At 42.4% G+C, this 27,953-nt stretch overlaps 1 protein-coding gene across 3 annotated transcripts in view; it reads left to right on the top strand.

Moving 5' to 3' along the window:
• Positions 1-642: 642 nt before the first annotated feature.
• Positions 643-27,953, top strand: part of LOC119647260 (syndecan) — a 71,917-nt gene continuing 44,606 nt past the window's right edge. The window contains exons 1-2 of one of the 3 annotated variants that reach the window (XM_038048142.1): positions 643-1,286; positions 15,457-15,477. In XM_038048142.1, coding sequence (XP_037904070.1) covers positions 1,188-1,286; positions 15,457-15,477 — 120 coding nt within the window. In that variant the 5' untranslated portion in view covers positions 643-1,187. The remainder of the gene's footprint in view (positions 1,287-15,456; positions 15,478-27,953) is intronic. The other 2 variants (XM_038048140.1, XM_038048141.1) reach the window with 2 other exon arrangements.

The following is a 27,953-nucleotide window of genomic DNA, read 5'->3' as shown; positions in this document are numbered from 1 at the left end:
ATGAGAATGATGGAGCTTGGTGTAGCAGTGCCTTTCTAAGATTTCAACCATATATGTAGTAACGAATCCAGCTCAAACCAAAATTAGGGCCACTATAAAGATAAATAAAGTTAATTTTGGTTTACGTTCGATTCGTTACTACTTTTGAACACTAATTTGACTAGCTTTGTAATCAGGCAGTAAACCAATTTTAGTAAGATTTCGATTTTACACAAAACCCTAATATGCAGAATTTGGATTTAAATTTCGATTGAAATATTGCCCATATGGGGGGAGCAAATACACACAATTATTGACTTCGCTTTCCAAAATTTATTCTTCAATTTCGTTTTGGCCATTCAAGACTTGACATTGAAATTTCTTTTTTTTTAATAAATTGATGCTTGCTGTTTTGTAATTTGGGAATACCCATTACATTTTTTGAACCACGGTCAAACATTTCCGCATTCGCGCTCATTTTAAACCACTTCTTCATATTTCCCTCTTCCCAGTTTATTGTGATCTGCAATTATTCTTTGCCTTTCTGTTAAATTTTCCCTGGATTCACAATGAGCGCCGCTCGCTTGCGGCGCCTGCCATTCAACACTCGGTGTACCTACTACGGCCGCGTATGTGTGCGTGCGGTTGTGCATGTGCATGCTTCCAGTTCATCAGCCGAACCCGTCCAGCGGAACGACGTTTCCGATGCTCACGCACGAAGCGAAGTGAATGGGGGTGCGCTCTTCGTCTCTGTCCGACCAGTTCCAAGAGTGTGTTCCAATGCGAGTGTCGTTTGTTCCGCCGAGTCCGCCGTCGGAGTTTCGCACGTTTTCTGGAGGACAATAATCCGCCGCAGCGAATCGCCCGCGCCCCAAAAACTTGTCGTGCGTGAATTTGCAGTGTCCTGGTCCGAGTGGCGAGTCCGCGAATCGATTTTCGGGCCCCTCACCCACTAATTGGGCAGTGTTTGTCGCGTATGCCGTCAGTTGGCTGCCGTTGGAGCCCCCGCGACCCCTGTGCGCCCTCGCTTCATGGAAAACGTCGTTCTGGCCACTATTTAGGTTTGCCTGACTTGTGATCGCGTAAACAGTCGCCGTGAATTGGGGCTCCCGCGCCAGTGCCCGTGAGTGAACGAGTGCGACCCAGTGAGCGTCCGATTGGTGTTTGGCGTCCACAGTGTCCTGGAGCGCCCGTGGGCAGGAGTCGAGATGCTGCCGAGCAGGAGGACATCAGGCCGTCGGCCGTCAGGCTGGCTGCTGGCCATTGTTTTGATCGGCCTGGCCGCGACAGCGACCGCCGGAGAAGAGGTGAGTGCCCGCGGCGCCGGGCCGGGACACGGGTGCGGGTCCTGGCCCGCGGATCAGTTGACGGAATCGAGGCAGAATCACTTGATGATTGGTTGACATTTTAGTTGGGTCGGAATGGAGTGTAGTAAAGGAGCGCAAGGTGCGTGTTAGGGGAGAGGCGGCGCGGAGGAGTGCGTAGGGCGCGCGTGTGTGCGGCGCTCGCAGTGTATGTACACGGCGGGCGTTCGCGTGTGTGGGCAAACGGGTGTTCCAAGACACGGTTGTCAGATTTCCCCGGGACAGCTGAATGGGGCCGAACTGGTTGTGGTCCCGGACGGACGTCCGGATGCTCCGCCGTCGCCGTATGTCTGTTGCCTGTCAAAGACCCGCTGCAGCGAAGGGCATGGCCCGCGGAGGCTCCTGGGACCGTGCATCGCAATGTTGTCACCTGTTACGCGACCTTTCGCCATGTCAGCGTAATTTGCAGCAGATTTACGGTGAAAACAAGCTCACACGGGCTCCGATGCGGAAGTGCCGCCTCGAAATGTCAAACGAGTCGGACGACTGGTCCCTCTCAAGTGCGTTATTGATATTTTGGTTTGTTGATATTCAAGTGGCCTTTAGCGTTTTTTGCGCGACGACTTTGCGATGTTCGATGAGTCCGCAATTTGGCGAGTCTATTCATCTCTGGCAGATCTTGATGCCGAAATACCCTGGCTCGCTTGCTGTCACGTAACTTTCGGCGTTTACGCAGTAAATATTTGGCTGTGGAGCCGCTAAATGCCGAGCGCGTTTTGCGCTATCTTCGATTTACAAAATTTTATCGATGTCTTTAATCGCTGATGGAGATATGGTTTTTACGACTTTGTCAATAATATTACAGCCCCAGCAAACGGTGGGACGAAGGCTGCAATGTGTCGACTGTTATCTAATTAAATGAGGCGAGCTATGGAGTAATAGGAAATTCGCATAAGATATGCAAATGTCTTGCGACACTAAGCCACGAAAAGTTCAAAGAATGAATTAAACATGAAATAGGTTAAGCAAATCTGTAAGCGTTATATGGCCACTTGCCAAAATCCCATTTATCATCCGACATTTGGTGTGATGAGAAGCCAATTAGAAACTGCTCGGCTTTTTCTGCAGTGGGACGCGGATTCAACCTTTTTCTACTGGCTCTTAACGCTGGCATCCAATAACAGTTTGTTTTGAGTAGAACACTGGTATTCATCCTAGATGAAGCGGATCCTTGGTCGTCATTCATATACTCGTAAATTGCGCTGTCGTGCTCGCTATTATTGGTCGAGCGACCGCGCCTCCTAATGACGAAAACCGAGTAACTTGTAGCTTGTAATGCTCAATAACCTCTCCTATCAATTTCAGAGTTTTCCAGGAGATGTTTCACATTCCACCTTGCTTTTGAATAAGGCGCGTAGGATTTTTTTGCCGCCCATAATTATCATAATAAGATTGATGTCATCGCAATCAGCACTAGATTTAGGAATTGCCTTTTGAATGGACGAAACAAAAGTGGTTCTGACATCAGCCTTGAAAGGGACCAACATCTGATAGTCACATACCTTACCTTGCAGTTCGCTACTAAGCCTGTTTGTAAAGGAACAGACGCCAACTTCTCAAATTTAATACGGATCCTCTCCGCATTCGGGTCCCTACCTTCCGTAGGAAAACTTTCTTGCTGAACAAATGATACAAATTCTGTTTAATCCGCCCGAGGATATTAAAGGGTCACTATCCCGCCATCAAAAGCGTCTTTATCTCTAGCACGGATGAAATTGTTCATAAAGACGTTACAAGATCTGACTGAATGTAGGAATGAAGGCGAATCAAAGAACGTAAGGAACTGAGAGCTCTGTCGATCGTTGTGAACGTGTTGGAGTCGTCACAAAAGGATTTCCTGCATTGCATTGGTGAAGGAAGCATAAGCTGGTGCAAATAGCAACGATTTGCTCCTCGTATATCATCATCAACGGCGCAACAGCCGGTATCCGGTCTAGGCCTGCGTTAATAAAGAACTCCAGATATCCCGGTTTTGCGCCGAGGTCGACCAATTCGATATCTCTAAGAGCTGTCTGGCGTCCTGACCTACGCCATCGCTCCATCTCAGGCAGGGTCTGCCTGCCTTATTCTACCATAGATTTTGCCCTTGTAGACTTTCCGGGCTAGATCATCCTCATCCATACGGATTAAGTGACCTGCCCCCCGCAACCTGTTGAGCCAGATTTTATCCACAATCTGACGGCCATGGTATCGCTCATAGATTCCGTACTTATGTAGGCTACGGAATCGTCTATCCTCATGTAGGGGGCCAAAAATTCTTCGGAGGATTCTTCTCTCGAACGCGGCCAAGAGTTCGCAATTTTTCTTGCTAAGAACCCAAGTTTCCGAGGAATACATGAGGACTGGCAAGATCATAGTCTTGTACAGTAAGAGCTTTAACCCTATTTTGAGACGTTTCGAGCGGAACAGTTTTTGTAAGCTGTGGGCTGCTAACAACCGTGCGCGGATCGATTGTGATTTTCGACCCTAGATAGTAGAAATTATCAACGGTCTCAAAGTTATAGTCTCGTATCTTTATTTTTCTTGATAGGGCATCCTCTTGTCGTAGACCGTTGTTGATGTCGAATGGTCTTGAGAGTGATTCTGCTGCTTTTATCTGGCCTGGTCAGGGTCAGCATAGTCAGTCTTATCAATTTCATCGGGATACCGAATTCTCTCATGGCCGTGTACAGTTTTACCCTGGCTATGCTATCATAGGCCCCTTTAAAGTCGATTAAGAGATGGTGCAACTGATGTCCATATTCCAACAGTTTTCCCATCGCTTCCCGCACAGAGAAAATCTGATCTGTTGCTGATTTGCCTGGAGTGAAGCCTCTTTGGTATGAGCCAATGATGTTCTGGGCGTATGGGGCTATCCGGCCTAGCAAGATAGCGGAGAATACCTTATAGATGGTACTCAGCAACGTGACTTATGATTTTTAAGCCGATAAATTGCCCGGACTGTTTCTTCTATACTTTATGGTGACAGTATTCGCCCGTCGTCTTCAGTTGACGGGACCTCCAAATCGCCGATGTTCTGGTTGTTCAATAGTTCATCAAGGTATTCAACCGATCGCCCAATATGTTAATTCTGTCGGAAATCAGATTTCCCTGTTAGTCTCGGCAGGATGAGCATCGAGGTGTGTAAGGCCTCATCCTGCTGACTTGTTGGTAAAACTTGCGCGCCTGGCGGTGATTCTCCCAGGCTTCCTTTTTCCGTCTGTGAAATCGTTTCTCTGCTCGCCGGAGTTCGTGATAAATCTCTGCGCGTGCCCGCGTCCATAGAGAATGCAACATTACTCGGTATGCAGCATTCTTTCGTTCCGTTGCTAGCTTACATTCATCGTCAAATCAGCCGTTCCGACTCTTTTTGCGGCTGGGGTCAAGTATGTTTGTGGCCGTATTTATGATAACGTCTTTCAGGTGATTGTGAAGATGATTTGTTGTTGCTTCATCTCCAGGATCTCTGTTGACTGCGGCTATTGCGGCAACCAATTACCTCTTATAGATGTCGCGGAGGGCTATGTTGTGGATGGCTTCAGTTTTAACTCTCACCTGATTGTCAGAGGAGATTCTAGGTTGTGTTGTTATTCGAGCTCGGAGCACCATGCCAAAGTGATCCGGTCTATATTGCCCCCCTAGATGTTCTGACATTCATCAAGGCTGTGAGGTGGCGACGTTCAATCAACATGTGGTCAATTTGGTTGAAAGTGTTCCCGGCTGGAGAGGCCCACGTATGTTTGTGGACCGCTTTCGGCGCAAACCAGGTACTTCCAACAACCATTTCGTGTGACACTGCTAATTGAATGATCTGCAGTCCGTTATCATTTGTATTTTGATGTAAGCTATGGGAGCCAATGTATCGCCTAAATATGGGTTCCTTCCCTACTTGGCTATTAAAATCCCCCAAGTATGATTTTGATATCATATCTGGGACAGGCTTCGAGGGTTCGTTCTACTGCCTCGTAGAAGGTATCCTTCTTCGACTCTGTAGGGGCGTGAACGTTAATGAGGCTTATATTTCTAAATTTGCCTCACAAGCGGAGCCGACAACAGCAGGTTTCATATTTTGGCTGACTAAGAAACCTACTCCGAGCACATGGTTTACTGGTTGTCCACTAAAATATATGGTGTAGGGACTCTTGTCCAGAAAACCGGTCTCTGTCCAACGCATCTCCTGTAACGCTGTTACATCAGCCCTATATTGGAACAGGGTAACGGCTGGCTGCTTGGCAGCTTCATCTCTGTACAGGGAGCGCACGTTCCATGGGAAAATGCGCAAATCGTTATTCCTTTGTCGTTGCCGGGTTCGTCGTTGTATTATCCGTCTGGTCCGCTTCGTACCAAATTTTTTTCCGTGGAGGGTTGTCAGCCCTACCCAACCCCAACCCAGTTTGTCCCGTTTTTAGGCGCGGGAGACTCGCCTTCATCCTTCTCCGTCTGCAGCTTTTCGTTAAGAAAGAGCTCCCAGCGGTCACCAGGTAGAGGTGGAGATAGAGTTTGGTAGTAGAGCTATTGGTGTTGGTTTAGCAGGCGTTTCTCAGGTTTTATGCTCCATCGTGGGTACCACTCCACGTTTCGCCCTGGGACCTATGCTACCCTTTGACCACCACCACCAATTACAAACTGTTACCATATACAAAATGAAAATACACCACACCACCGGGGAATGGGGGAATGGGTGTAGATATTGCATTACTGGCATTACTGCGCCATTCGATTTCCTTTTGTTTTCATCGATGGCGTACGAAAGAAATCAAACAATGTGCTCATGGGTTTCGTCAGACCAAATAGTGTTTAGGAACCCGCTTATGTAGCTTGATCACCATCCCCATACTCCTGGCGTTTAGTAACTCCGCAGGTATTCAATAAACTTCCGATGCTTTGTTCTTTCTGAGCATGTTAAGTTCATCCTTGATTTCTTCAAATGTAGATGATGGCACAGACGATGTGTGGAAATTCTGGTAGAGCATTGAGTAGCGCAGAATATTGGACCCATTTTAAATCTGCCCCATGTTTTGGGCTGGTATCTGGCTGTTAATCTTTTCATCAAGTTGAAAGCGGATCTTAAATGATGTCTTCTGAGATTGTCGTTCAATCTGCAGATCTCGCCATTTATATGTTTGCTTTCTTCTTTCTGTCGATCTTGTCAGCGGTATTTGCTTTTACATCTGGTTTGGTCCTTGTGGGTCGCTCCTAATATTATTTAACAATAGCCTGCTGCTTTTTGTCAAACCACTCATTTCTGTTACGCCGAGCTTCGTGAACGATGGTTTCCTCTGTGGTGTCGTGATTGCTTCTTTCAGATGACTCCAAGTCAATGCAATCGGCTTTTGTGTTGAGTGATTGAGGCATTATGCCCATTGGCGTTTAGATTGCGCTACCAACTGAGTCCTCCCATTAGTCTCAATGTTTCTCCCAATTTACTTTTTGCGATGCCTAAGGATTATATCAGCAGCGTGGTGCTATCTATAGGTACGACACAACCCATAAAAATAACATCGATAAGTCTGGCACTCAATTCTATCCCTAACTACGATTCCGTCGAATGCGGGCTAGGCGATGAGCTAACTGCCAATCCTCGCCAAACCCGAAGGTTTCCTCTAGAGTCGGCAATATGATTTGACTTTTTGTATCTCGGAGTTGTTACTTTTTAAATAGATTCTGAGGTTTTAGAAGGTCTGAATGAAATTCTTTACACACAATGCCTCGGGAAGAAATCGAGCAACAGGGAATACGGAGTTGGCAATGAATCCAAAAAAAAATTTGTAACTTTGAAACGATAAACGTGCCACTTGTTTAATACTGGATGATTTGATTTAGTGACACTTTCCGGACCACCAATGTTAAATAATATGAGTAGCTCAAGTACTTTTAATGGAGATTACGGTTTCCGTGACACCGCGATTTGGTGATGAATTTTGATAAAATAATTCCAAAAAAGGCGGAAACAATAAATAAAATGTCTTCAGATCTCGCTTAGGAATTGTGATATCGATTGTTGAAATTCACTTTTTCCATCAAATTCTTAAAATATATTTTCTTGCTGGAACATCAGAAAACGAGTTCATGCTTATATTATAAGGTTTGGAAGGGGGGGGGGGGGGGGCTTATTTTAAATGATGGTTTGCAATGAGTCAGCATTGCCATGTTATCAACGACTCTAATGCATATTGAAAATTTTCGTCAGACCGGTATGAAATGTTCTTCAATAGATTGCAGAAAAAGTTTTTACTTATGACCGTAAAATGAATAATCCGGCAAACGGAACAGGATTACTTGTCGCATCGAAGTACACGAAGTGCTCGTAGTAATCAGTTGTTTTGCCATAAAGATGTAAACTACTGATACGTATAAGCACCTTTTATCTTGATGCTTTGGTATCATCGCGATTATGCTGAGCTTAGTCACAGCACAATGATTAATTACTACGGCTATTGCCAAGATATAGGTGAAGTATTCTATACACATATTAATTTGGCACTAGTTGACAAAGGTAACGAGAAAATATAATCGGGGCTACAACAAGGAAGATAAAGCTAACATATTTGTAAAAGTAAAACTAAAATCCAACCAAAAAAAACCAAACTTGAACAACAAAGTAAATTCAAAAAATATAGGTATGGTTCGACAATCGCAAAGGAAGTCTTTGAGGGTTTCTCCCTCTTTTCCGCAACTCCCATAATGCGAGTTGTAGGGTATGCCCAATAGACCAGTGCCCTGTGCAAACCACGATAATTCGATATGCGTCTGGCCCAAAAGCTGCAAATGGATTTTGTTATCATCATCACCATCAACGGGGCAACATCCGGTATCCGGTTTAGGCCTGCCTTAAAAAGGAACTCCAGAGATCCCGGTTTTGCCCCGAGATCTACCAATTCGATATCCCTAAAAGCTGTCTGGCGTCCTGACCTACGCCATCGCTCCATCTCAGGCAGGGTCTGATTCGTCTTCTTTTTCTATCATAGATATTGCCCATATATAGACTTTCCGGGCTGGATCATCCTCATCATCACCGCAACCTATTGAGCCGGATTTTATACACAACCTGACGGTCATTGTATCGCTCATAGATTTCGTCGTTATGTAGGCTACGGAATCGTCCATCCTCATGTAGGGGGCTAAAAATTCTTCGGAGGATTCTTCTCTCGAACGAGGCCAAGAGTTCACAATTTTTCTTGCTAAGAACCCAAGTCTCCGAGGAATACCTAAGGACTGGCAAGATCATAGTCTTGTACAGTAAGAGTTTTGACCCTATAGTGAGACGTTTCTTGCGGAACAGTTTTTGTAAGCTGAAATAGGCTCTGTTGGCTGACAACAACCTTGCGCGGATTTCATCATCGTAGCTGTTATCGGTTGTGATTTTCGACCCTAGAGAGGAGAAATTATCAACGGTCTCAAAGTTATGTTATAGGAGCGTCAAATCCTCTTCGACTTGCCAAGATAGTGAGCCCTCGCTTCTTAAGTAAAGGCCTGGTAAGTAGTACGAGTAGAGCCCAATCTTCACAGTCGCCAGCAGGGTGTCGTCCACCGACGGACTGCTACGATCGTTGCCGCGGCTGGTGCGCTTATTTTCCTCCTTAATTCCCATGACTGAGATCCGAGAGCGAACACCAGCGCGAAGGTTGCCATGAAAGTACAAAGCGTTATTGTCTGTTTGACTGTCAGCCAGAATGAATATATTCGGCCTGTATTGTGCCCCAGCCATCAACATGCTTCCGAAGTCATACCCGATGAATATGTATAGACTTTGCCATCCTGTCGGATAGATTGGATTGCATAACATATATGCATAATAAAGTGGAAAAAAATTATAAACATCACATCAGTGGTTTTTGGGAAGATTTACGAAAGCGGGTTACTTTCTCCATAAAGATAAGATCTTCTTTTGCTCTGAAGAGAATCTGCTTTTTGTCACTAGGTTTATATAGAACGGCTGATGTTAACGTCGTTTTTCGTCTTCCAACATCTTCATTTGTTGATTGGATACTCAGTTTTCAGTAAAATGCCGGCCTCAAAGTTTTTTAAGGGTGGTCAACAGTGTCAATACGATGAGCGTCTTAGACGTCTTACGCCAACTGGCGAATTATACGTTGAAAAAATCAACACGTCGGTGTGATCGAAAAAGACGTTTGATATTTAGGGAGGTTGCTGAAAAGTCTGGGATATCAATTGGGTCTTATTCTGTGGTTTTGACCGATGACTACCGGTCGAAAAACCAATCGTATTCAGGCTTATCAGGAACTGCATGATTGTTCAAAAGAGGATGAAAACTTCTTGTCAAGAACCATAACAGATGATGAATCATAGGTTTGCGGTTACGACATCGAATATAAGGTCCAATCGTCTCAGGGAATGGGTGAAATGTTATCAAGAACCTAGAAGACTCGTCAAAGTTCAATCCAATGTCAAGGTGATGCTGACGGTTTTGTAAAACAAAACCTTATTAAAATCGATTCACTGTCTGTGTGTCACACGCATTTTTCTCCAAAACGGCTCAACCGATCCGAACGGAATTTGGTGGATAGATGGGCACTATGCAATCCCACGCATACAGCGAGTGACATAAATTTAGATGAAGTTTAAAGGGGGACTCCCCATACATGGAAAGGGGGGTTTAAAAAAAATCACCGGATGTAGTCGTGTGGGGTATCAAATGAAAGGCCTCAATTTGTACTTTCCGAAACTGGTAGTAGTTTTGGAGTGAATTGCAAAGTGCGTGAATAAGGAGTCAAAATGCACGCACTTAAAATGAGACATGACTCATTTTCGGAAACTACCCATCCCAAAAATCCGAAAAAAAATCAGGATGGATGAAATCTAGGCCTCAAAATATGTTCCATTCCAATATCTGCTCAAATAAACTTACTAATAATATTATATATTACTTATTACTTTTAGAAATTAACTGAAAAACCCCCCTTAGATTCATCCTAGGACTACCAAATTTCACACCAGCATAGAGGACCATACACATGCCAAACTTCATGAATTTCGCGAATTTACTGCTTCTAAAGCCATGCACATAAGATGCTGACGTCATAATTAACGAGACTAATTGAGAATTGCGTGAAATCTTAGATTCGCATTTATGAAGAATCTACTTCTACCTAGCCCTTTTTAAGGTTCAGCTCAAATTTATCAATTTCCTGCGAATTTACTGCATCCTAAGCCATACAAATAAGATGTTGACGTCATCATTAACGAGAATAATTGACATTCGAATGAAATATTAAAATTTCATTCATGAAGAATCCACTTCTCCCCAGCCTTTTTTAAGGTTTTGTGTGAAACAAAACCTTATTAGAATCGAGTTGGTAATTGTCTGTCCGTCTGTCTGTCTGTCACACCCGATTTATACGGAAACGGCTAGACCGATTGTCATGAAAATTGGTGAGAGTATGTAATCTGGTGTTCCGTTTACATGTAGTAAGTGGCGCCATTTTCTGTTAAGTTTAAGGGGGGCTCCCCATACATGTGAATGGAGGGTGCAAATTTTTTTTTCACAGAATGTAGCCATGTGGGATCTCAATTATTACTTTTCGAAACTGGTTTAATATTTGATATTGGGTGAAACATAGGGGAGTGAGGGCTCAAAATATGACCCACAAAAAGTGTAACAGGTCTCGTTCTCAGAACCTATCCAACTGAAAAATCTGAAAAAAATCACAGTGGTGTATCTGTACGAAATCCGGTTCCGATATCTGCACAAATAAATAATAATAGAATATTTCCACCAATTTACCTCCCCCTCCCCTCTTATGTTCATCCCAGAAGCACAAAATTTGGCATGCGTATAATGAATGTACATTGGTCAAGTTTGAAGAAAATCTAACTATTATTAACAAAGTTATAGGGGGTAAAACTTTACCATTTTTCGTAAATTTCGTGCACTCTACAACCTGCATGACGTCATCATCACATATCAATTCGTCAATACCACAACGAAATGAGTTCTTATGAATGGGGTCGCAAAGAATTATTTTGTTTTAGTTTTTTAGTCATTTGTATAGGGCCTACAAATAAGTTCTGTCGGTTTTTTCTTTAAATTTGAAGCTTTATTGTGAAAAATTGGTTATACATTCATTGTTCAAAGTATTGCCCATCGCTAGCCACAACTTTCTTCCATCTTTCAGACAATTCATAGATACCATCGCGCCAAAAATTGGCCTGCTTGGCCGCTATCCACTCATCGAGCCATTTTTTGAGTTCGTCGTAATTGGAGAAGTGCTGGTCAGCCAAGCCATGCTGCATCGACCGGAACAAATGGTAATCAGAAGGAGCAATGTCTGGAGAGTACAGCGGGTGGGGTAGGACTTCCCATTTCAACGTTTCTAGATATGTTTTAACGGGCTGTGCAACATGTGGACGAGCATTGTCATGTTGCAAAATAACTTTATCATGCCTTTGCTGGTATTGCGGCCGTTTTTTCTTGAGTTCGCGGCTCAAACGCATCATTTGACGTCGGTAGAGTTTGCCCGTGACCGTTTCGTTCGGTTTTAGCAGCTCATAGTATACCACACCCAGCTGGTCCCACCATATACACGGCATGATCTTCTCACCATGAATATTCGCTTTGGCCGTCGATGATGAGGCATGGCCGGGGTATCCCCACGTTGCCCGACGCTTGGGATTATCGTAATGGATCCACTTTTCATCGCCAGTAACTATTCGATGCAGAAAACCCTTCCTTTCTTGTCGTTGGAGCAGATGTTCGCACGTGAAAAAACGACGTTCGACGTCTCTTGGCTTCAGTTCATACGGAACCCAATTTCCGACCTTTCGAATCATTCCCGTTGCTTTTAAACGGTTGGAAATGGCTTGCTGAGTGACTCCAAGTGTTTTTCCAAGTTCTTCTTCCGTTTGCGATGGATCTTGGTCGAGCAATGCCTCTAATTCTTCATCTTCAAAAATTGTTGGCCGTCCGGCGCGCTCTTCGTCTTCCAAGTCAAAATTGCCACTTTTAAACCGTCCAAACCACCTCTGACACGTTCATTCAGATAGAATATGGTCACCATAAACTTCCACCAAAATGCGATGATTTTCGGTTGCTTTTTTCTTCATATTGAAATAATGGAAGTAGAACTCCCCGCAAAAACACATTATTTGGTACAAAATTGGCCATTTTCGTTGATGAAAAAAGTATTGTTGTTTACACTTCAATTAAATAATTTATACTGACGTTTGTGCCTATTGACAGTAGCTTTCCGATGAATGTTTGGAAATGTGGATCAATGGAATAAAAAACGAGCTACGCCATCTATTGTGAAAACCGACAGAACTTATTTGTAGGCCTAATATATGAATATCAATTATTCCAACCAGATATGTCTCGTAGTTTGGAAAAATATGAAGGAATATGTTGGATTTGTAGCTATATACGGATAGAAAAATGTTCTGTTGTTTCTTACATAAGATGAACACAAATCCTTTATACCCGAAGCGCGAACTTCCGGTATTTCGACTTGTTTATATCTGCTGTAGGCTAGGTTCTTCGCATTTGCTAACAATATTAAACTCAGAGTCTGAACCGTATGAGGTTGACTATTATAAACACAGGGCTTTCCATCAAATGATTTATTTAAATTGCTTTCTAAAAACATGGCAATGGCAATGGAATTTTTTACTATGTGACACCGAGCTCCTCACATCTTCTTCTTTTTCTTCAGCTTTTGTCCCATTCACAAACGGGGTTGGCTCGTCGTGATCGGTTTCGCCATTTTATTTGATCAAACGCCTGATCTGGATGTAATCGCAAGACTTTTAAATTTCCATCCAGCGTATCAAACTACGGTTGTTTCGGCTGGCCTTTTGGTCGCTTACCGTTGACTTCGATGTTCAGACCAATATTGGCAAGTGAATTTCCGTAAACGCGAATTATGTGACCATCGAAAACGCAGGCAATTTTCCCACGATCGGTGCAACCGCATATCGATCGCGGATATCCTTATTTCGGATGTGATCAAAAGGTGTCACGCCACTTGTCCAAAGCAACATCTTCGTCTCCACTACCGCAAGATGCCATTCATGGTCTTTTATAGTCGGCCAACACTCAGAACTATAGAGAGCGGTAGACGGACGATATTGCGGTAAATTTTAGATTTAAGACGTTCGCTGATACGTCGATCATAAAGAACACTAGTTGTGGAATGCCACTTCATCCAGATCGCATTATTGCATGAAGCAATTTCAAAACGCAGTTCTCCATTGGCTGATAACATTGACCCGAAATATTTAATTCGCTCAGTTCTGGGCACGTTATTGAAGCTGACAGCACTGAGCAATTTAAATATCTCGAGTCAATGCTATCAGCCAATGGAGAACTGCGTTGTGCTTCTCACATAAGGAAACACAAAACCTTTTATACCTGAAGCGTCAAGCTTCCGGTTTCCCGGATTGTTTGATACTAAATTGAATGAATTAGATTTAGTTAGTTTTTCCATCACGACAACATTCCAGTTCATTCAGCCCCAGAACTCGTGAGTTTTTGGTCAAATACTAGATCACTTTTCTTTTCCACTCCACCTATTTAGTTGATCTGTTCCTTGTGACTTTTTCCTATTCTCCCATTTAGAAAGAAGGAGATTTGAGACGATTTCTGACATCAAGGTTAATGGGACGAGTGGAAACTGCTTTGGGATTGATGTTTGTGTTAAGGAGAATGTGTAACCTCTAAATGAAATATGTTTTGGTTTATGAACAAATTTTGCCGGGGGCCCTTTTCTAAATATGTAATTATCGAAAAAGCTTATCATTGTTTACCTAAATCATCCATCACGTGGTAACCAGATAACCTTCATATGAAGAGTTGGAAGTCAAGAAGCTACTAGATTACCTCATCGAAAACAGTGAATTGGCACAAGAAAACTTAAGCACGTTATCTTACATATTAGTCGCACCGGCCCAAAGGTTTTCAAAAGGTACAACTTATCTATCTACAAAGACCAGTTTAGGCATCGGTTGGTAGTCGCCATAGCTCCCATCCTCATCTTATTTGAGATTGTATGACACACACGATTCACAGAATTTGTATCTATTGCGTTCTATCTGAAATTGTTTTGGTTTATTAATGAGCCTAATTATAGCTTTCATGCAGGAACGTCACAATAAAACGCACAGCCGTTGCACGGCACATTTTTATGTGAATTGAATCGGCACATACCCATGAGGTAAGCTTCTATAAATTCCGGAAAACCCTCTGAAATGGTTACTCATGTAAATCGATACGATTGCTATGGAGCTCACAAACCTACATAATATTAAAATCCAAATACTTGCCCAACCTACGACACCTCACCTTCTCCTAATATTAGGATAAATGCTGAAACTACGCATTACAGCCAGGTTCCGTTGGGACGACTAAAAGTTTTTCCCCCGATTTGTAACGTTCCAAAATAATAATTTTCGCCGTGGCTCCTTTATCTATAAAAATGTTAATTGTAATCTATGAATTTTTAAAAACTACACATACAGCGAGCCTGGGGGTTATCGCACTTGGACTTGGTTTGAAGAAATTTTTTAATTAACAACTGAATCTGCGACACTCAACTTGGGATAATTCCATAATGGACATGCCATCATAGAACCCTCTCCCACTGATATGTCGCATTTGAGTAAACATTTCTCCGAAATCAATGGAGTTCCCACAATGTTCAGTATAAATTCAGGAGATGTTGTGAAATTGGACAAACACTTCATCCACTAAATGATTCGGAGTAAACAATTTTTTTTGCGACAATTGACGAGTTTTTGGGGAAATAATAATTAAAATGAAGCTGCCAGAAAAAAACTCCTATTATAACGTAACAAGCGTTTGATTTGGGTACTCGGACGTTCAATGTCATTGGCGATAGCCTTCCCATCTTGATGTGAATAACTTTTAATTAAGGTCCGTTTGCTTGGCGTCCCGCAGACAAAACATTCGAAAATGTTGCATTGATAGCGGCTGAATTTTTTGGGTGCCGGAAAAGTGTGAAGCAGCTGATATGGTCATTACATTGAGACAATCCTAAAGAAAGATTAAATAATCTGCAGGCGCAGTTTAATCCAAAGTCATTAGATATCAATAAACTATCTTGCAGCCTCTGTATTGCACAAAGATGTTAACTTACCTTTGTTTTTCGTTTCTTTGCAGAAGAGCAGTAACACTGAGTCGGTAAGCAATTGGATGAAAGGATGGCCTAATTATAGCATATTCTCGACAAGAGTTAATTAGGGGAGGAACAATCAGCATCCCAGAAACGATGGGAGACCAGAAATCAAAGTCAATTAGGCATCAAATGTTAGTTCAGAGTATGTTTGGCAGTAGCAATCCAAAGCTAAGAAAACACGCTTAGCATTCATATTGTCATCTTCACGCCGATCTTAAAAATTTGAATGGATTTGCAGTTTGGTCAAGGTCAATGCAAATTCCGAAGACGAAGAAAGAATCTTTCAAAAATGTTGATAATATAATCAGTGAGAGTTCAGCAATGATCACAGAAATTTTTTTTTATAGCTACGAATCGAAAGGTATTTCTGATTTTGTAATAATATTTATTGATGTTATTCGCATTGAATATGTATGCGAGTTTTGAGTTGGTCTATTTATGGGCCTATTAGTAAAAGAAGGCACAACAGTGAAATACATTCACCAAGGTTATCTGCAGAAAATGTAGGTGAATTTTGGTAACAATTGCTGATTGGAATGGGATCGTTTAATCCCAAAAATATTCATTTTCAAAGTTTCGAGGGAAATGGCGTAAGAGGACATTTTTTTGCGGCGTTTAAGCAACATAATTTACATTATGATTTTTCACGAACTATGAAAAACATCTGAATCCTTAACAATTTGGTAATGGTAGTGCCGGTAATAGGCCTATTATGCTTTATCCGAGAAAAACAGTGAAAAGCGAAAGAAGTTTGTAAGGCAGTAATCGGAAATTGTTAGTTGAAAGGGGAAATTATTAGGATAGAATTAAAGAAGATTGCATTATATATGGTTGCCATAAATCTCCTCTGTGGGGCATAGTGCTTCAGCCGGACCTACACCTCACTGTTGGTTCCTACCAATCGACTCTCCACATGGCATGATTACTAACCATTACAAATGTAGAAGAATCGTGCAAACCTTAGATGTCACGTAAGGGATTCATCAACTGAGATACCTGGCTTTTGAATGACAGTGTTCAAATGAATGTCCGTTAAAAGAAACGCTTCTACCGCAAGTTTCTCGACAATAAGAGGCTGGCCAGTGTCAAATTTACAAGAATGGGAATCGGGGAGCAAAGAAAACGATCGCTGTTACCCGAGCGGTCCATTACAAAAAGGGGCCCCTGAGATGGCGAGAGAGATCTGTATCTTGTCAAAAGCCGACACCAACGTAGGCATGATATCAAACATATCTATTGAACGGATGAACTCGGGGGAAAGCAACACGACATCGCATCTGAACTCTGGAAAGCGAAGAACTGGGCCTCGACATTACTATGGTCTAGTGAGCTCTTCAATCGGGTTATTGAGGAAGATAGAACACCATCTGACCGGCAAAACGCATCACAGTTCCACTATGAAACAAGTCGGGAAACCGGAAGCTGGACGCTTCAGGTATGAAAGGTTTTGTGTATTTCTTTTATAAAAACATTTGAGTGTGAATTTGTCCCATTAGTACATAACACGTAATATATAGTATGCATATATTATATGAGAATATCCACTTTCGGGTGATATTGACATTCAAAATCTAGAATTTCCAAAGAAGTGGCAACTTTTACCTATTATTATTACGACTTATTATAACTTTGTTAGTAATAGTGGTGCGATTAACACCAATCTGGGTAAGATTAAGTTCTACACCATAGCCTATATTGCTATATTGGTGTTCTGCTACCAATTACTGAAAATTATAATAATATATCAGTATGGAAGGTATTTCGGAGCTTAACCATTAAACAGCCTCTTGATTTATTTCAGATTTTTCGGTTGGGCAGTTTCTGAGAATGGCTCCATTAAATAAATTATGACTTTCGACCCCCCCGAACTCCCCGCCCTTCCAACAAATGTCAAAACTAAGACCAGCTTTGGAAAGTACTAACCGAGACCTTTGATACCCCAAATGACTATATTTGGTAAAAAAAAATAACCTCCCCCCCCAATTGGACCTAAAATCATGTAGCTCACTGTATGCATGAGCGTTCACAGTTCCCACCAAATCTGGTGTGAATCGCTGCTACAGTCTCCGAGAAAAATGCGTGTGACGGACAGAAAGACAGTAAACCGATTTAATAAGGTTTTGTTTTACACAAAACCTTAAAAAGAAAGGTAGTCGAGCAGGATGTTCAAATTAACGCCCGTTCTGGTTGTTGTCTCATACCATGACAATTTTTGAAGGCATTCGTGACAACTGTATTCGCTACATCGTTCAAATAAGCGTGAATCAAGCGAGGCTTGTCAAGGACTGCGAAAATACTGACGCAATGCATGCTGCGCGGTTACTCATGGAGAAACACCGTGAGAAGAATTACCCTCTTTACATTGTATTTCTGGATCTAGAGGACGCATTTCATCGTGTGCCGCATGATCTCACACGACCAGACCTAGTGGCAGAAGAACTTGTGCGCTGAGTTAAATTGCTTTACAACGATCCGAAAACTAAACTACGAAGCGAAGCGAGTATATTAAAACCGCTTCGTGTCTCTGTTGGTGTTCAACTTCTTTTGTTCTCGTTATGGACACTGTCACCTGGGACATCCAAGTATTTTATATACAGCTTTATACAAATGATGTTTTTCTAGCATCTAATAGCAAAAATGATCTCAAGCAACTTGGAAAATAAAAATGGAATGATCGCATCATGCAACACAGTCTCAGATTGAATTTAAATAAAAGAGAATTCCAGTCGTCCGATCCCCATTAAACAGGCACTATCACTGTCAGCGACCTGCCTAAAACTGAACGATTTAAGTATCTCGGGTCAAAGTTATCAGCCAAAGGAGAGCGCAACTTGGATGAAGTGGCGCTCCACAACTGTTGTTCTTTATGATTGAAGGTTCAAAGAGTGTCTCCAATCTAAAATTTACCGCAATGTCGTTCGCCCTGTCGCCCTCTATAGTTGTGAGTCTTGGCCGGCGTCTCGCGGTAATGGAGACGAAGATGTTGTGCTGAACTAGTGATCACATCCAAAATGAGTACATCCGCGATCGATATGGGGTTGCACCGATCGTGGAAAAATTGTGGGAGAGGCATTTCCGATGGTATGGCCCCTTAATTTGAGCTAACAAGAACTTACTTGAAAAGATTAATCTGAACATTGAAGTCAGTGGGAAACGGCCAGAAGGCCGGCCGAACAACGGTGGTTTGAAAGCCTTGCGACTGCAGGCCTTTAATAGAACAAACAAATTTAATGTTGATGTTGAGATAGTTGCATAGTTGGCCTCCTTCTCCAAATGCAGACACAAAGACGCGCCGAAAATGAGCTGAAACCGAAATAAAAAGAAATTTTCTACAGGAATTAAAGGCCATTCCGGCCAAATTTGAATGCGAGGTTTGTATCAAAACAGTCCGAATTAAATTTGATCAGATGGCATGTCACTTGATGAGAGCTAGAGAGCATGCCACATATTCTATACTATTTCTTTCTATTGAAGCTTTAGAAAGCCTTCCCAATATCGGTGAAGAAGAGATGAAGCATGTATCTAAACTCCCTACTGGTCCTTTACGATCATTTCCCCCGCATCCGCGAGCAGCTAGGAACAATTTCGGACTGATATCGTAAAGGCAGGCGACTTTATTCCACTTGAGGCATTGATGGTAAAGATAATTTCGCTGGATAATGGAAGATAATTACGGTGGATTACCACATCAACCTCAATACGTCCAACTTCAGTGCATATTATGCAAATCGTGGTGAAGTGCTCTCCTCATCTCTTCAGCTATCCATTAGGGTGAGTAGCCTACCGTTAAGGTTCCCTCACAGGACTATCGAAAGGTTTGCCGCCACTCGCAAGTTTCTTTATAATGCGGTACAGAATAGTGAAATCTTTATTTGTGACAGTTTCTGCTTCGGGGACTGGATGCCGAATGTTAGTAGATTCAGCCAGTTATTTTGCGACACACATTCAGAGGACAATTCTTAAATCTACTGCTGATTACGATATGGTCGATCTGATTAGATATTCGCTGCCGATGATGATACGGTGAAAGTTGCGTAAGTGAACACACCTTTCACGGTTTTTGTTACGGTCAAAACCATGCCTTCCCATGACATGCCGTTGTAAAGTGTAAAGTTGTCAGAACCTACTTTGGCATTCAAATCACGTATCACGATTTCATTGCCACCTTTAGAAAGCTTGTTCTGAATTGCGTTTAATTGCTCGTAGAAAGAATTGTTCTTCACTATATTGAAAAATTTGTTGATGCATAGCACTGCATAATTATGATGCTTAATTTGGACCGGAGTCTGTCAGTCAAGGTCCTGTCAGAAACCTGCTTCCAGGTGATGAAAGTGCGCCTTGTGATAGCTGTCAGCAGTAGTGCGGCATCGGCCTTGCGTCTATTATCAGTAAGCTTCCTGGAGTATAAAACCACAAAGAGGAATACTTTCCAGAGTCCCACCATATCCATTCACTGCGGCTCAGATTGTTCTGCCAATATCCCCGGGGATTCGTCCACACGTAGGAGCGAGCATTCTGAGAGCGTTCAATACTGGTATCGAGGAACATGCACACATTCCAGAAACCAGTCAAAAACTGTTTTCAATAGCCGGAATTTGCATGTTGTGCTAGCCTATAAATTTCTATCCCTTTGATGATAAGCTAAGAATAATTTGATGGTGCAACTGATGTCCATATTTAAACAGTTTTTCCATCGCTTGCCGCAAAGAGATTTCCCTGGAGTGAAGCCTCTTTGATATGGACCAATGATGTTCTGAGCGTATTTGGCTATCCGGCCTAATAAGATAGTGGAGAATATCTTATAGATGGTTCTCAGTAACGTGATACCTTCATGATTGCTGCACTACATGATATCCTCCTTTTATGTATTAGGCAGATAATGCCTCATTGCCAATCGTCAGGCATTGATTCGCTGTCCCGAAACTTGAGCACAAGTTGATGAACCACTTGGTGTAATTGGTCGCCTCCATGTTTAACCAATTCGGCTGTAATTCCATCGGCTCCTGGCGACATATGATTTTTAAGCCGATGAATTGCACGGACTGTTTCCTCTATACTTGGTGGTGGCAGTATTTGTCCGTCGTCTTCAGTTGGCGGGACCTCTAACTCGCCTATGTTCTGGTTGTTCAGTAGCTCATCAAAGTACTCAACTCATCGCTCCAATATGCCCATTTTGTCGCAATCAGATTTCCCTCTTTGTCTCGGCAGTATGAACATTGAGGTGTATAAGGCTTCCTGCTGACTTGTTAGTAAAACTTCCGCGCCGGTGCGGTTGCTTCCTGTACTTTTCGAGTTCACAGAGCTGTTGGTTCTTCCAGTCTTTCTTTCCCCGTCTGTGAAGTCGCTTCTCCGCTCACCGGAGTTCATGATAAGCCTCCACGCGTGCCTGCGTCCTTTGAGAATGCAACATTACTCGGTAAGCGTCATTCTTCCGTTCTGTTGCCAGCTTACATTCATCGTCAAACCAACTGTTCCGACTCTTTTTTGCGGCTGGGGCCAAGTTTTTTTGTGGCCGTATTTATGATAACGTTCTTCAGGTGATTGGGAAGATCATTTGTTGATCCTTCATCTCCAGGATCTCTGTTGACTGCGATTATTGCGGCATCCATTTCCCTCTTATAGGTGTCGCGGAGGACTGTGTTGTGGATGGTTTCAGTGTTAACTCTCACCTGATTGTCAGAGGGGATTCTGGGTTGTATTGTTATTCGAGCTTGGAGCACCATGCCAACGAGATGATCCGAGTCTATATTGGCGCCCCTATATGTTCTGACATTCATCAAGGCTGAGAAGTGGCAGCGTTCGCTGAACACGTGGCCAATTTGGTTGAAAGTGGTCCCGTTTGGAGAGGCCCACGTATGTTTGTGGGCCGCCTTCCCCGCAAACCAGGTACTTCCAACAACCATTTCGTGTGACACTGCTAATTTAATAATCCGCAATCCGTTATCATTTGTATTTTGATGTAAGCTATGAGAGTCAGCGTAACGTCTGAATACGGGATATGTCCCTACTTGTCTGTTAAAATCCCCAAGTATGATTTTGATATCATATTTGGGACAGGCTTCGAGGGTTCGTTCTTCTGCCTCGTAGAATGTATCCTTCTCTGACTGTGCAGTCTCCTCTGTAGGGGCGTGAACGTTTATGAGGTTTATATTTCGAAATTTGCCTCGCAAGCGCAGAGTGCATAATCGTTTGCTTATGATTTCAAAGCCAATAACAGCAGGTTTCATTTTTTGGCTGACTAAGAAACCTACTCCGAGCCCATGGTTTACTGGATGGCCACTATAATATATGGTGTAGCGACTCTTCTCCAAGAAACCGGTCTCTGTCTAATGCATCTCCTGTAACGCTGTTACATCAGCCCTATATTGGGACAGGGTATCTGACAGGAGAAATTGCGCAAATCGTTATTCCTTTGTTGTTGCCGGGCTCGTCGTTGTGTTATCCGTGTAGTCCGAGGCTCCTGTTGTCAGCCCTACCCAACCGCCAATCTGGAGGACCAGTGGGTACAATTTGTCCCGTTTTTAGGCACGGGAAACTTGCCTTCAACCTTCTCCATCTGCAGCTTTTCGTTAAGAAAGAGCTCCCAGCGATCATTATGTGGAGGTGGAGATAGGGTTTGGTAGTAGAGCTGTTGGTATTGGTTTAGCAGGCGTTTCCCAGGTTTTATGCTGCATTGTGGGTACCAATCCACGTTTCCAATCCAATCCACCACCACCAAATAAATATTGCAATTTTTGCTTGTTAATGCTTCAGGGATGGAATAGAGGATTTAGGGTAAAGTAAATGAACAAAATTAGCATTTGCCATTTAGGCGTACTTCTCAGGGGTGAAGGTTACCACACAGTATCAAAAATGTATTCTGTAAATACATTATGGTATTGACGAAATGAAAATTACAGGAGTTTAATTTTTTTCGGGTACTTTCTTCTATGTATTGAACTTCTGTAAGTTTTCTCGTATCTGTATGGTACCTATCTTTTGAAAAATGTATGTTGTCCATTTGGTTTTAAAATAAGATGAGGTCAATATCGGATTTGCAAAACATCAAGGCGCCCATAAATCGCCCCAATACATATTTCGATTAATACCGTACAACAGAATATTTTAAACAAATGACATGACGACATTCCTTCGAATGGAGACGATTCAGCAAATTGACTCACAAATTTGCTACCCATTTGTGGTGTGTAAATGTACAAGCCACGGCCGCCTCAGACGTCGACATCAATTGAATATAAATCGAGTTCAAATTGAAATGCTAAAATGGATCCCATGTCACAGAGCTTCCTCTAAGCCCGGACATCCATACGCATCTCGCCTTAGGATTTTGCGAAACTCTTCTTGCTTTTTTCCTAAAAGACGAACTGCTCCAGAAAAAAAGGTCTTGTATCTGTACTAAATCTTTCTGCGCGTTGGAAGGCGAGGAAAACGCAACAACACTATCACGGTCTAGTCTTTTTATGGATCCTCGACGACTTCACAGAGAGCGGAAGTTTTCTTTCTATCGGAACACCCAGAGCCATCATCGAATAGAATTTTGTGTTTGTGCTGCGGAGGAACGAGGAATATATTAAATGTTTTCTTCGTATTGGCAGTTGTCTGATATGCGTGTTCAGTACGCCAGGCAGAGATAGATAACCTGGACGCGCATCGGCATATCGTATCTGTCCCGCACATATGGAGCGCGCATGTTGAATGTCTATCGCTGACAACAATTATGTGTTTACATTTACAAGCGTGTCTTCCGGTTGTGGGCCCGCAGTTATCGGCAAAGACTGAGTCGACTCCCCCTTTTGTAATAATTGAATTCTAGCGTCTAACTGTTCTTCAAGGTGAATTTCAGTCTTGAAAACATGGAAAACCTTATCAGCAATTGGAGGAATTTTGCAAATTATCGAGTTTGGAGATAGTGCCTGCTCCACGTAGTCTACTAGGAAAATACGCAGTTCATGTTTGTTGAGTTGGTTACTGATTCCTCAAACCAGTAGCCCAATGCAACTTCCAGCCATTCCCGATTCGAATGGCGTTCTTGTCAACAAAGGGACTTCCCACGTGCAAGGAACAAGATATCCGTGCCAAAAGAAAATCAATTCTTGCCCTCATTTGCAAGGAGAATTTCGCCACGTATCAATCAAATTGAAGAAACAGCAAAAAGTCACATTTGACCCAAAGAGCACTCAACGCGCACTTTACGGAACGATGATGGTCTTTTTCTTGCCAAGAATATGCGCGTTGAGTACAGAAACCATTAACGTCCCCGAGAATGGGTTCGCTATGAAAAGAAGCCAATCCCTTTCATGATTTCTAAACATCGGAAAAAGGACAAGAATGGAGCACGCTACGAGCTTTCATATTGTGCTAGTGCGTTCAACCAAATTCCCTACTTTGAAATTCCAAGTTTTCTATCCCCAGATACTCATTGTATTGTATATTGGGTTGGGAACAGGACTCAATCTGAACATGAACGATTCCACAGAGAGAAAGGAGTATTCAACATTCAACGCTTAGGAACGACATAGTGTAGAACAAAACTAACCAACATTTTGTACTATTACAGAAGCTATTTTCGTGGGTACAATTGGAAGTGTATCCACCATTTTTCTAACGCAAATAGGAAGCGAACATATCTACCTTTGAAGATTTCCACCGGCTACGTGCAAAAGTACGTCTAGACAATTATCAATGGCGTGTGCTTTTACCCACGGAGTTTGTGCTGCTCCCCGTTGTTCTCCGCGCGAGGATAGTGTGCGCTCTTAATAAGGACATGTTTCTTGTATTTACTGCAGCAAAAAAGTTGTGGAACGAATTTCGTGAGCTTTGAAAAGTTGACTGGGTTATTCATGAGGAGGAAAGCTGGTCAGATGGTAGGAGCTTGATTGATAGGGTGCAAAGTTTGCCAGGAAGTAGGAGTAAGTTGCTTTAGGTGTTGATATGGTAGGAAGAAGAAGGAGCAATTTCAGATTACTACTCTCACCCTCTACAATCTTCTGTTAATAGATCCTACATTTAAAAAACTAAACTAGCCTTTAGTTATCAAATCTTCCTCCTTCTTATCCTTGATCCTTGTTTTATCCACCTGGAAAGGTGTGGTATGCAACCAATGATGCCCCGTAACTCTCATCTTCAGCATCTATCTGGCACCTCCCGAGGGTGTCCTAAAGAGTCTTCGGCGAGAAATTGACGACGACTGCTTTGAAAAACAATATTGTGCAGTAGCCAAGAACACACCCAGGTATGGACGGATAAAGCGGCAAGTGTTGCAAAACGGATTATATTTTCGGATCCTGGTATGTTTAAATACCACATCGTATATATTTAATACGGGACCTTCTACAAGAAGTATCTCCCAATAAAATCAGACTCCGGAATCGAAATTGTCCATGAGGAGAATGAATAACTATGGAACCAGAAGGAATAAGCAGAGAATCTGGTGAACCCTTTATAAGTGATGGAGACTTCAAACCCAAATTTGACAAATTTCACACATGCCATCGTATTATTAACTTCACCATGTTGCTGTTTTTAACGTACAATGGAGCGCCAGTAATCGCCTTTAGTATTCGAGATTGGGATCTTTTGTAGTTCAGGTTCGATGTTCGTACTGAACACCATAACTGGATACTATATGTCCATATGGGTACGATAACGGCTTTATATATTAGAACCTTATTCCTTATTATATTAGAACCGAATTCCGCTATATATTTCGGGTTAACATCAACTTCAATTCCTTTGATTACCACAATCAATCCTTTTGAATTTTCGTTTCATAAATGCCTCTTTTAATCGAAATGACGTAAAACTTATTTTTCCCTATTGCAGTGGTAAGCGATTTTATAACAGCGTTGCTTCTGTGCTCGCGTAGGTAGATGGGGTTGGCTTTGCAATGTTTTTAGATGACGGTTGCACGAAGGTTTCGTTATTTTCCCCAGCGAGAAATTGGAAGAAATTCTCTGTACTATCATTATTTGCTGCTTTGGTATATTTGGCGACACTTTTTCTGGAGGCTGACTTTGGACTTCGCTTGGGCTTGCATTGATCCATACCTGTTTGCACTTTTTTTATGGGTGTACCGCCAACGAATTAGTGCACGGACAATGCTAATGTGAAGTATAACAATTCACCAACTTTTGACAAAAAGGAGGTTCGGAGCACCTAAACCTTTCCCACCAGAGCCGGGGCCATGCAGACTGTTCAGTTATTTGGTCCGCTCACGTCTCTAGATTGATGTTGATATGGACAAAACTAAAACTGAATTTCGAAGCAAAATACAGGATTCCCCAATTAGAGGCGCACACAACTCAGAAAAAATTCAGTGGGTTCCGTCTAAATCATCCACCATATATCCCAGATTTGCACCGGATGACTACCATCTGTATAGTCCGTTGGAGGAAGCTCAAAGGTTCAATCTCGATGAAGAGTTTGAACTTTTTTTTTTTTCATTTAAAAATCATTTATTTAAAAACCAGTGACTTACATTAAATACATAGCGTTTGTTTCTTATTACTAGCCTAAATGTAGCTTATGTGTCATAATTAAATATTAAAAAAAAACGGGTGGCTATTACATTGTTTGGCCTGCCCGACCTTCTCTGACATTACTTTTTACGGTGTATTTACTTTACACATAGATCTTGACAATTCATGATTAAAAAAAACTGGACATATATTTGAAAAAAAACTGCGCCTGCACCTAGAGCGCGAGAAGGCTTATTTACTTACTTATTCTAACTTAATCTAATCTAATAAAAAATACTTAAATCTAATTCTTATAACTAATGTTTTTATAGCGCTCACAATTTCGTGCTTAACCTCTGTGCACCCCTACCAGGCAAGGAGTGTCGAAGAGAGAGACAATGGCGGGTTTTAATGCAGAGCTCACAATTTGGCAAGGCCTTAAGAATGTGGCCAATGGGGTGGAGTTACTCTCCAGATAAAGTTGCCTCATGAGTGGATTGGGGTGATTCTCCGTTCTTTCGAAGAATCTTTCTAACAGGTTGAGAGCGAACTCTCGAAGAGGTTTAACTTTTGCTCGCCTGTACACTTCGGCGTTGCGGCCGCACTTCTTGGTTTTCCAATTGTACGACAAGCCGACGCAGTGTCTCAAAATTTTGCGCTCGAAGGACTCGCACTTCATCATAGCTTTGGTCGAGCAAGAGATCCATGTAGGGGCTCCGTAGCAAAGAATCGGTCTTATGAGGACTTTGTATAGTATATATGTTTAGATTTAGATAGTTTAGATTTAGTGCAAAGTCCTACTCTTTTAAGAAGAATAGAGTAGATTTTACTTAGTGCACCGCGTGCTCTGCTGAGAACAAGATTAAGGTGGGGGTCGAATCGTAGGTGTTCATGAAATAGCATTCCCAGGTATTTCATTTGTTGTGAACTGTTTACTACGGTATTCCCGATGCGTAGCTTTAAGCGTTTAGCTTTTCTGTGGATAGATCTAGATCCCAAGTATCTGGATTTTCTCCGAAGAGTAATAACCTGTGTTTTAGCCTCGTTGATTTTTATCCCCCAGGTCTGGTAGTACTTGCAGAGATCTGTTAAGTATTTCTCAATAGCATTAGCTGCCTTACCGGGTCGGAGGCTCGACGAGAAGATAAGCGTGTCGTCAGCGAACTGTAATAGTTCTGTGCCGCTCTCTGGGATTGGAGCGTCGGCCGTGAAAATGTTGTAGAGTGTAGGTCCTGAAATGGATCCCTGCGGTACTCCAGAAGTGACCGGTACGAGATCGGAATAATCATTTCTCACGCTGACGTAAAAATGCCTAATGCGAAATCAAGGCTGATTAATTTGAAGATAAGTCCGTTGACCCACATGGAATCAAATGCCTTTTCGAGGTCTAATGCACACACTACTGTGGGCTTGTTATTGACGTTAAGTCTGCTACTCACTGAATCGTGAAGGTAGCTTAGTGCGTGTTGGGTCCCGTGCTTTGTCCGGAACCCGAATTGATGGTTCGGAATAATGTTTTTCCGATCGCAATGTTGGACTAATCCCACTGTCCATACTTTTTCGAAGAGCTTGCCCAAGTTGGAGAGGAGAGAGACGGGCCTGAAGTTTTGTGATTCGTGGGAGCCGCCTTTTTTTTGAATGGCGATTATTTTTGCTACTTTTCAAGTAGTGGGAAAGTAACCATTATTGATGCAGTTGTTGAAGACTGCAAGAAGGAACTTCATTGATGCCCTAGGGAGGTTTTTGATGACAATATTTGCTATGTCATCTGGTCCAGTTGATTTTTTGCCTTTAAGGCTTTTAGTGATGGCTGCGAGCTGTGATAAGCTCAAAAAGGTTTTTGGGTCATTTGGTTTGCAGGATGGGTTAAAGGTGGAGAAGGTAGTTAGTTTGAGTGAATGCTCATGAAGAAAGTCTTTGATTATCGTGTCTACAATCGAACTGACGGCTCGGTTGTTACTAGGTGAAGGAGAGTTTAGTTGATTTAGGAAAGACTCCGCGAGTATTTGAGCTTTCCTAGCGTC

The sequence above is a fragment of the Hermetia illucens genome, chromosome 1 (genome assembly GCF_905115235.1).
Source record: "Hermetia illucens chromosome 1, iHerIll2.2.curated.20191125, whole genome shotgun sequence".
NCBI lineage: Eukaryota > Metazoa > Arthropoda > Insecta > Diptera > Stratiomyidae > Hermetia > Hermetia illucens.
Note: the sequence above shows the minus strand (reverse complement) of the source record. Positions and strands in the feature narration are given on the sequence as shown.